General features: G+C 53.1%; 1 protein-coding gene across 1 annotated transcript; it reads right to left on the bottom strand.

The window, feature by feature from the left end:
* Positions 1–223: 223 nt before the first annotated feature.
* Positions 224–10,628, bottom strand: Gdf11 (growth differentiation factor 11). The gene is given in 4 exon segments (XM_028855445.2): positions 224–4,264; positions 4,891–5,288; positions 10,179–10,568; positions 10,571–10,628. Coding segments are annotated over 4 exon segments (1,227 nt in total). The 3' UTR covers positions 224–3,883.
* Between the last annotated feature and the right edge of the window lie 347 nt (positions 10,629–10,975).

Below are 10,975 nucleotides of genomic sequence, written 5' to 3'. Positions count from 1 at the left end.
GGGTCTTTCTGCTTCTCCCTCTGTAGGGCTTGGATTACATGCCTGTGCCAGTATGCCTTGTTTTATGTGGTGCTGGGCAGGAACTCCATATTCACTAGGCAAGCACTCTGTCAGCCATGCTACATCCCATCCCTGAGCTCACTAGTTTTTCTCTTGGAAGACATTGGGAAAGGTTCTGTACCCTGCAACCCTTTGGATCCAAAGTGTTCTTCAACTTTCTCACTTTGTGTTGTCCCTAAATTCAGTTTGCTGCCTCTCATATCATTTGAAAACAGATTAAAACATACTGTTGCGTGTTAACTACCTGGGTTCGATTCCTTGTTCTACCTTACTACTTAAATGCTCTGTGACTGTTTGCAAACTACTGTGAGGGTTGCAGTGAGAATTAAATGACGTTATCATGTGCTTAAGTACACATTCCTAATTAGTTTACATAGTAGTTTCTGTGAGTATTAATTCTGAAATTTACCCAAGTAAAACTGAGATCTGGGATAAGTGGGAACCACCTCCGCCTCCCCACAAGTAGGTTCCAGCTAGAGGATGGGGTCAGGTGGTGAGTGGAGTAATCTGGCCTCTGTGTGTGTGAATACACCTGTTTATGCAGTCTTGCTTCTTTTGGGGTGGGGGCAGGTGGGTAAGACTGAGAAGAGGCCCAGGCATTGCCCCTTTAATCTAGCTCATTGGCAGGAAAGCTTTGATGGAATTAATGGGACAGAGAAAGCCAAGTGGTTCAGTGAATCCTGGGACTCAAGCAAGATTACTTTGCTACCCCTGGCTCTGGTGCCTTATGAATTGTGCTGTAGGCATGTGGGAGTTTTTCTAGTGGATTCAGCATTTGAAACACTTAGTTACAATGGGGAGCTGCCAGTTGATTTTGGTAATACTACTGACTCTTAAGTCCTCTCTCTTTCCCAGCCTCTGTCCATCCTCCATCTGTGTGTCCCAGTCAGCATTCCCCATACCCTTAGTGTTTCCTTTCTTGCTCCATGGTCCTCATCTTCTTAGTCCTCTTTTTCTTAAAAAGGTTCTTTTCTTAGGTGCTTTAGTTCTTAGTCTCCCGGTGTAAACGTGACCCTCAATTAGGGAGAAGAGCTCACCACTGAATTCTAAACTCTTTGACTGCTTTTATTTTTCTTTTTTCAGGTTCAAGTGCTGGATTGTGTCATGTGACAGTCCCAAAACTCAGAGCACCCTATGGCCATCTTTGCCCTCTGTCACATAACTTGAAAACTGCCTGATGGCCTTTTTGTAATGGTTCCTTCCTGGAAGCCTTGGTTTCAGTGGAGAAGTCCTTTCCTGGCATTCCAGTGCCCCGCCAGCCCCTGTCCTCAGACACCCTAACAAACAAAGGCAATCACACACGATGGTGTAACAGATACACAGTAAAGAATTACACTAATAACGATACTCTCAGAGGAGACTGGCCAGTCCACGAAGGTAAGGTGTGAGAAGTGCCAGGTCCCACTCAACTGCTAGGCCATGTCCTCAAGCCTCTTAGGGGATAGAAAAGACCAGGAAACTGAGGCTTAACTCAGGTTTGTATTCATAAGAGAACCCCTTCCCCCTGGAAAGGTATTTACTTGGTGGTAATAAAGAGGCAATATTTGAAGTTTAATGCCCCAGCTCTCTCAACTGTAGAGAAGTTTACCTGATAACTAATTATCCAACCCTTACCTTTTCCAAGATCAAGAGGCATTTGACCTTGGAGGAAAGCATCTTCTGCTTTTCTATTCCTCTCCTCCACCAAGGAAGTGTGGTTTAGTGTTGATGGTCAAATGTGTCTTGTTCTTTAAGATGGGGTAGATAAAGAGGACGAAGAACAGGGCCAGAGAGGAGAGGCTTGGGACTAACAGCTGCTACATGGGAAGTGAGTTGAAAGGCTTAACCCTTGTCCATCCTCATAGGAGACATCTTATCTCCTGTTCTCACTATGAGAATAGGAGTTAGGTGCCAAGGATAGTCACATACCTTTGTCCTTTCTATGGTCTGGCCCAAGGGAGAGAAACAATACGCTCTTAGGAAGCACAGACCTTCCTGGCCAGGCTTCATTCAGTTCAGTTCTTTTTCTACCATAATGGCCGGCGCGACACGTGATCATTTTGCTGTAATCTCCCCTCTCCCCCATCCTCTTAAGACTTGTCTGGAGCCAAGAGGCCACTGGTGAGGTATGGTTAGGGTGTGGAGATTTTCAGCTCCTTGGCTTCAGGCATTGTCCAGCTGAGAGGCAGAGGGTGCTTGTGCTCTGAAGCCTGTGACTCCTTTAAGCCTCACATTGTGGTGCCCTGGTTATCTAGTCCCACAGCGAGAGGTATTTTATGTCCATAAAGTGCCCGTGGTAAGTGCTCAGAATTCATCTCTTGGCTGTGGCGGGTGCTGCTGTTTCTCATTCCGTCAAGGGGAAGAAACTGAGGCACAGTGAGTCCAGAGGAGAGTAGGTCAGGATTGTGGGAGGAATGAGTGGGCCCAGTTAGTGACTTGAAGTGGCAACTAATTGCTTGCCTGCTTCCTAAGCCTTCCAAACCAAGGGTTCTCCATCCTCCCATCCTCTGCTGAAACTGGCCTTGTCACATGCCTATACTGTCCCCTCCCTGCTTTCAGGACTGCTATATTCCAAAAATAAAAGATAAAATTATAGACACTCTGCTCCCTTGTTCTCCCTTCTCCCACCCTGAGCTTTGGGGTAGGGGGACTAAAATGTCCCCCCTTCAGAATCCCTTCCACCTTGGTCTGCTGGCTGTATTCCCTAGCCTAGAGCAGTGATTTGGATTCAAATGCCCTGTAACCTTCAGCCTCTTTACTATTTTCTTGACCCTTAACCCTTCCCAGACCTGGGGGACTCTGGGATTTCTACTTTTTACTGACCTGAAGATAGAGGCTGAGAGCAGGAGCATTCCACAGGCTCTTTGGTCTCTTGGCTGAGGGGGGTTTGGGGTAAGCAGGCGGTACCCTCTGGCTAAATAATACCACGAATAAGGTAGGCCTGAGGGGTAGTTTAGTAGCTCTCATAGATCCTGGATGTTGAGGTCGTCCCCCCCCCCCCCCAGCTCTTAAGTCTGAACTTTCTGTTTCCATGACCACTCGGCTCAACCCATTTGGCTCGAGAAGGTTGGTTAGGGTGATATGGGTTAGAAGCTTCCATGTGTCAGCCCTCCTGCCTTTACCCCACTCCCAACCCTGTAGGCGTAAAACAAGTGCTTAAGTGGGTTGGTGCGGGGAGAGCAGGGTTGGGGGGCTGGACCAGTGGGGCACAGAGGGCGGGGTCCCTCCCGTTCCAGTAAAGCCAAATACCAAAAAAACGAAAAGTCACAATAAATAAATAAATAAAAATTCCCAGGTCCTCCTTTGCCCCATCCTCACCCACTTCTGACGACTACTGGAAGGAGGGAAGGGAGAAGCTAAGAATGGGCTTTTGATTTACTCCTACTGCGTTGTCGGGGAACTCCCCACACTCGACCAAGCCTCTGGCCTTGCTGGTAGAAGGGAGGCTTGGGGCAGGGCTTTCATTGTACTCCCGTCTCCGCTCTGTCTGTCTGTCTGTCTGTCTGTCTGTAGCCTCTACTCCTTTGCCTTCTCAGCGCTGCTCTGTTTGTTCTGTCTCCATCCTTCGTCTTCTCTCTCTGTCTCTACATCTGTCTTCTTGCCAAACCTTCTCACCTGCAAATCTCAGATACATTCCACCCTGACTGCCCTTCCTTCCTCCCAACCCCTCACCCTCCATCCCCACCTGCCTCCCTCTGTTGTATTGCACACTGCTTGGTCAGGGAACAAGGTGTGGTGTTCACGGGAAGAGGTGGAGGGCGCTCTAGGGCTTGGGGGAATGGGGACCAGGGCCGGGGTTCTTGGGGTAGGGTTTATGAGGGAGGCATCCACTGTAGCCCACACCTTAGGAGCAGCCACAGCGATCCACCACCATGCCAGGGATCTTGCCGTAGATAATCTGCTGCTTGTCATTGAAGTAGAGCATGTTGATTGGGGACATCTTGGTAGGGGTGCAGCAGGGCCCGGCAGAGCCTCTTGGGTTTGCCTGTTGCACCAAGTGGGTGTGTGGATACTTTTGCATGAACATGTACTCGCACTGGCCGGAGCAGTAGTTGGCCTTGTAGCGCTTAGGTGCAATGATCCAGTCCCAGCCAAAAGCCTCAAAGTCCACCGTGAGAGGGTATCGGCAGCAGCGGGACTCACTGGAGTGTTCATCGCAGTCCAGGCCTAGGTTCCGCCGGGACCTTTTTGTGTTCTCTAGGACTCGAAGTTCCATGAAAGGATGCTGAGGGTCAGGGAGAGGGGAAAGAGATGTGACATAGCCCTGAAGAGTTTCTCTTACTTTCCTACCTGCATCTCAAGAGCATCAGGTCAGAAACCATTGGCATCTCTGCCGGCTCACTGCTCCCACCCACAGACCGACCCACTTCCCGCCATCCAGCTAGCTCTGCTGCTCACTTTGCTTCATTCTTCCTTTCCTGGCAGTGTGACCTCATCAGTTCCTTGGCCCAGGGCCTCATCAAGGGCCAAGTTGTTTAGTTTTGATTTGAGATGGGATCTCACATAGCTCAGGCTGGCCTCCAATTTGCTATGTAGCAGAAAATAGCCTAGCACTCCTGATCCTCGTCCCTGGTCTCCTAGTGCTAGGATTAGATAACACCACGCCCAGACAAGGGTCAGTTCTATGTTCCCACGGGTCTCCCACTAACTGACACCTTCACCCCAATCCAGTTTCAGTTTTCGGCTGTTACCTGGCTTAAATCCCCGAAAAGTGATAGTTTTCCACCCCACCTCCACCTCCTCTGGAATTAGTTTCTGGCCCCAACCTCCACATTCCTGACTTTTTTTTCTAACCCCTATCTCCTGGGGACAGGTTACACATATCCACCACCACTTCAGGCCCCTGCTCACCAGCCCCTCAGCTCCTGGCCCAAGGGAAGTGACGGCCAGGTCCGTGCCGCTGGGGTCGAAGGCGTTGATCTCGATGCCCCAGTTGCTCTGCGGCTGGCGGAACCAGCTGTGCAGCACTTGCTTGAAGTCGATGCTCTGCCAGTGGCCGGACCGCGAGTGCAGCTCGATCTTGAGTGAGCGGATCCGGATGTGCCGCCGGCCCCCACCCCCTCCCCCTGCCGTCCCTTCCCCAGTTAGGGGTTTCAGTCGCAAGATCTGCAGGTAGACTGTGGCTGGGCGGGGCACAGGCCGAAGGTACACCCACAGCTGGGCCTTGAGGACCTTTGTGAACATCACCTTGGGGCTGAAGTGGAAATGGCAACAGAGAGGGCTGCCATCTGTCTGCACTGCGGGGTCCGCTGATGGGAGAGAAGGGGCACAGCGTCAGCAAAGGGTGTTTGCGGAGGGCTTAGCAGCCCTGGGTGGCATTAGCAGATTCTTCTCAGCCTGTTTTCCAGGTCTTCTTCACCCTTCTGTGTCTTGGTGTCTACCGTGTCTCTGGTACCTAAAATCATCTCATCTCTAGGATGATGAATTTGTTAGGCCTTACTGATCAATACCCTCTCCCGATACCATCTCTCCTCACACAGGATCTGACCTGCTGAGGTAGTCACTGAGTCTCTGAAGCCTTCTCTGCCTCCAGCCTCTTGTGGATCTTTAGTGTTCGTCCCAGAAGCCGTAACTCTCACTGTACCTGCTGTCCAAGTTACTCTGCCCCATCTCTGCCCCGGTCTGTCTAATGTGCAGGTGGAGCCTGGCAGCCCCCCCCCCCCAAAAAAAAAAGCAAAGGGGGCATCAGAGGAAATAGCCCAGGGTTCAAAGAGATGGAGTGTGGGCTGAATTTATAAAGTGAACCAGAATTCAGATCTAGGCTCTTACTCCCAACAGCACATGGTACAGAACGGAACTGCCAACCATTTCCTGTGTTTCTGACTTCTGTCCTCACTGCCAGCAGAGACACTCATCTCAGCTTTTGAGAGGAGGAAAAGCTACGGAGTGTCCTACCTGCCCAGAGCATCAGAAATAATGCCTAACACACCAAGTCAACTATAAGCAGCCATCTTTCTACCCAAGCTCCCCTTGTCTGCTCGGTCCAGCGCCTCTAAGTCTACAAAGGTCCAGTGGCCCCACTTTACATTTTGGCCCTTTTCCCTTGTTACCAAGGATGGCTCTAACTTTTTTTTGTTGTTGTTGTTGTTTTCAAGACAGGGTTTCTCTTTGTAGTTTTGGTGTCTGTCCTGGAACTCACTCTGTAGACCAGGCTGGCCTCGAACTCAGAGAGATCTTCCTGCCTCTGCCTCCCGAGTGCTGGGCATGCACCACCACCGCCCGGCTAGGTCTCAGTAGATCCCTTTCCTTCTATTCCAGCTCCCCTCAGTTTTCCTTAAACTCTTTTCAGTCTTTGTTGTTTTGTGTCCTTGGCTTCTCTGGAACTAAGTGGCCCATGCTGGCCTCAGCTAGCAGCAGTCTTCCTGTACCATGATGCCTAGCTCTTCCTGACCTCCTAAGTGTGCTAGAGATGGCCTAGGTCATGTGTCCTTTGGACAGGTATGCCATTCTCACTGTAGATAGGAAGAATGGAAGGAGGTTTTTCCAGAGACATGGAAGTATGGTGACCTCCAGGCCCTTGCCTGTCTGTCACACCCAGCATTACCACCTGCATAATCTGTTGTCTCTGGTTAGCTCCCCATCACCCCAGGAGGAGGATTCTCCAAATGTGGTGAGGGAGAAAGTACTCAATGACTATATACTCAGAACGTGACACACCATGTCCTGCAGCATCTTTCCTTATGTTCTTCCAAGATCCCAGTGTTTTGATATTCTCTCTTAAGGTAGCGTAGGGATAAGGAGATTAGGATAGTTTGGGTCAGGAAAGATACTGATGAGATCAGAGTTCAAAGGCATATCACATCTAATTGGAGCATAGATTATTTGTGCGTGCGTGTGTGCATGCATGCGTGTGTATTACTGGGGAGCAAACCTAGGTCCTCACACCTGCTAGGCAAGCACTCTACCACTGAGCTACATTCCCGGTCTCTATTTTGAGACAGAGTTGCCCAGGCTGGCTTTGAACTCTGTACTTCAGGCAGGCTTTGAACTTCAGAAATTCCTGCCTCAATCTCCTGAGAAGCTGGGATTACACACAGGTACCACCAGGTCCAGCTAGAATCATCTGTTTCTTGCCATTAGGTTCTTATCTCTCTGGAGGTTTATACCTGTCTTGAGACTGTCTTGTCATTGTTGCAGTTTCCGTGTGCCCCATAATGTCAAGCAGTAAATTATGTTGAATGGCAGGTTCTTCTAGACTCTTCTCTGGCAGCAACCAAAGTAAGTTTACCCATTGCCTGGCTTGTTGCCCGCTAACCTTACTGACCATACTTCCCAGTGTGATTAAATAGTGTGGAAAATAATAGCTTATTATGATCCTATAATGAATAAATGTTCATTTTATAAACTAAGCAGCCCACTTAAAGCTGAGACAAGGCAATAGGATACTCTCTTAAGTCTGGATCCTTTGGACAAGGGTTCCTCTCTTTTCTACCACAGGGAATCCACATACATGTCTCTGTGTGTGTGCAGGTAGTGTTCCTAAGGAACAAGATGTGGGGAAGAAGCTGGCGAGGACAAGGTAAGAAGGAAGAAGGCAGGTTAGAGGAGAGCAGCAGAGGAACGAGAGGAAATGTTTGGGAAGTGGGAGGCTGGGTGGGCAGGGGTTAAGAGGGCAGGGGTAGGAGAGTCAGACCTCCTGGGGCAGAGATGGTGAGGTGCAGAAGGAACAAAGGAGCAGGTAAAGCCACAGAGGAGAGGGCTGGAGAGTCCCCAACACCCATTTAGGCCCAGCTCTGGTGGGGAGGGGAAGGGGCCACATCTGTGTTGGATTGATTTGGTTGGTGGCAGGCGGCAGGTCAGGTTTAGTAGGCGGTGCCGATGGGGGAGAGAGGTCATTGCACTATTTTCAGCAAAGGCCCAACCCCCTCTCTGCCTACAGCCTCCACCCCACCACACACCCTCTCCCTACGCAGGCTGGATGGCCCAGGGGCAGGAGGTTGGGCGAGAGGGCAGGGGCCTCTTAGTGAGCACAGGAGACAAACTGAGGGGCTGGGCTTGGCTCCCAGAAGAGCAGGGGGCTGGGTTCCCAGGGATGCAGGCTAGGGTGGGAGAGTGAGAGGCTAGAGGGAACTAGGGCAGGCAGAACAGCCTAGGAAAGGTGGGGGCTGGGGTCCGGGGTTGGCTGGGGGAGGGGAGGCAGGGGGAGGGGAGCAGAGGCCATCTCTGCTGACAAACACCTCCCCCGATTAGCAGAGCACAAGTCTCTTATTAAAGCGGGTCCCTGGGGATTAGACTATAAAAGTCTCTTTTTCCTTTCCCCTCTCTCTCTCCCTCCCCTCCCTCAGCTCCCCCTCCCTCCCTTAAGGTCGCAGCTAGATTCTTAAAGGGGAAGTACAATACCTGGTTTGAAACCCAGCTCCTGGATTACCTAAAGTCTGGAGTGGTACTAAAAGGGAAGTTAGGGCGAGACCCCAGCCTCGGCTACTGGTGCACTCCCACCCCCGGGCTCACCTCCACTGCCCAGTCCTGGCGTCCAGTCCCTTCACTTCCTGCTGCTCCCACTACCAGAGTTAATTCCCGGCTCGAGCCTTTTGGTTAAGGGATGCTAGGGGTAGTGGAGGGCAACGGGAAACCCGCAGCTCGGTCACTCACCCTGGAAACACACTCTTTACACCACACAGACCGAACACGGAAATTTCAGGTCATTCATAATTTCTCTACAACTGTTTTCTGGATAGAATCCTTTCCCCATCCCTGCCTTTAGCAATCTCAGACTGACCATGGTTTCCAAAAGTAGAAGTATTAAGAACAAGGGAGACCGAGAACCCAAGATCAGATCTCCATGCACGCGCGCGCACACACACACACACACACACACACACACACACACACACACACACACAGAGAGAGAGAGAGAGAGAGAGAGAGAGAGAGAGAGAGAGAGAGAGAGAGAGAAAGAGAGAGTGAGTTAGTTTCCTGGTTCTTAGAGTTTTTCTTTACAAGCCTGACTAAGTTGGAGTTGAATTCTGCAGAAACTGGTGGCAGTGCCAGGCACTCAACCTTCCAGATGCACACCTGGGTTCCTGTACCTCTACCATTGGGGGTGGGCTACTAGGATTTCCCGCAGCCCCCAGCTTTTTATGACCCATCTGCCAATAAACCAGTCTCTCCCCCCCCCCTTCTGTTCAGAGTCATAAAAACCAAAGGAGGGGGCTTGCCAAACCACTAGGGAATAGAGAAAGCCTGGTTCCCTGGAGTTGGGGACGTGGACACACACACACACACACACACACACACACACACACATACACACACACAGAGTCAGTGGGGGAGGGGAGGAGGGAGTCACCTGACCCTAGGGAGAGCAGGCAGTGGGGGTGGTAGTATTGGCCTGGATTTTCCAGGCCATAAAATTTCAAAGCAGCTCATGTCTATTAGAGTGTTCATCCTCCGTTTGGCCAGGGGCTCGGATGCCTGGGTTCTCCCATCCCCCCCCCCATCTAGTTCTTTCTCCCTGGGTCTTCTCTGGCTCCAGCTGTGGGTAGGACAGGGAATACGGGACAGAACACTAAGGTGGGAGTAACCAAATGATACTCAGTAAGTCGCAAGCGAAGTGGAGTGGAGTTGCTTGAACTCTTTCTGTACAAGAAGGAAAAGCTCTTCAAGCTCCTAGGGGATGCCCAGTGCGAGCGAGATCAGGTGCAGAGAGGAAAGGTGTCAGTCAGAGGGACACCGGGTCTGGGTCCTATGCCTGTGCGGTTAGAGGAACCTCAGTTCTCCGCAGCCTGGTGGGCGCCTCACGGAGCACTAGGCAGGAGTTGGAGCTGGTGCCAAAGCAATGGGCAGATGGCACTGCGGCCCAGCTGGGACTGACTGCACGAGTCACGGAACCTCCCCGCCTAGCGCTGCAAGGAGAGTCACTGCTGGGTGCCAGTTTCTGGACTACTTCAACTTGAATCTTTTTCCGCACAAGGGGTGGGAAGCACTATCTCACAACCTGCCCGTTTTGGCCGCCCTCCCCCCAACGTACCACCCCCCTCCCCAACGGGGCGTGCACTCAGCTCCGCTGCCCATCTTCACTGCTCGGAAAAAGTTGTGTGGAGTGGCCAGGCTCCCCAATCCGTCAAGTTTTTGCAGAAAGGGCTTCCGGGTCCTTCCCGAGACTGGACCGCACCGCGCGCACCCCGCAGCCCACTTACTCTCCTGGGCCATGCTTATGACCGTCTCCGTGGTAGCGTGGTACTCGTCCTCTTCCAAGAAGTCCTCGGGCTGCAGCGCGTCGCCTTGGAAGTCGTGCAGATCCAGGATCTGCTGCAGCGGCGGCGCCTTAGGCAGCAGCTGCTTCACCACCTCCCGGCTGATGTTGGGCGCCTCCTTGAGCCGCAGTTTGCTCAGGATCTGCGACTTGATGCTCTCCAGGCGCAGCTCGCGGCTGTGCTGCCGCCACAAGCAGACGGGGCAGCCGTCCGGCTCCGGCGCCGCGGACGCGGCCGGCCCGCTCGAGCGCTCCCCCCCGACCCCGGCCGCCGCCGCCGCCGCCGCTGCCGCCGCCGCCGCCGCCGCCGCGGGGCCCTCGGCCGCCTCCCCCCGGGCCGCAGCTCCAGGGCGAGGAGCAGGAAGCCCAGCAGCAGCGGGGCCGCGAGCACCATGCTGCAGGGGAGGGGAGGAGGACTGGGGGGCGGGGACGCCGGAGTCCCGCGGGGAGGGGGCGGAGGGAAGAGGAGGGAGGAGGAGGAGGAGGAGGAGGGGGTCCGGGCGGCGCGGGATTGGGGGCTGCCCGGCCGAGGGGGGCCGGGGCCGGGGCGGCGGGCGCACGGGCGGGGCGGGCGGGCGGGCGGCCGGGGCGGGCGGCTGGGGGGGCCCGAGCCCGGGCCGGGCCCTTTATAGCCCCGGCCCCCGTGTCGTCAGCGGCCGCGATTGGCTGCGGAGCCAACAAAAGAGGTAGCGCTGTCATCCGAGGCGAGAGAGGGAGCCGGAGAGAGCCGAGGAAAAGAGA

This window comes from Peromyscus leucopus, chromosome 18 (genome assembly GCF_004664715.2).
Source record: "Peromyscus leucopus breed LL Stock chromosome 18, UCI_PerLeu_2.1, whole genome shotgun sequence".
NCBI classification, from domain to species: Eukaryota; Metazoa; Chordata; class Mammalia; order Rodentia; family Cricetidae; genus Peromyscus; species Peromyscus leucopus.
This window is presented reverse-complemented; position numbering and strand designations above follow the sequence as displayed.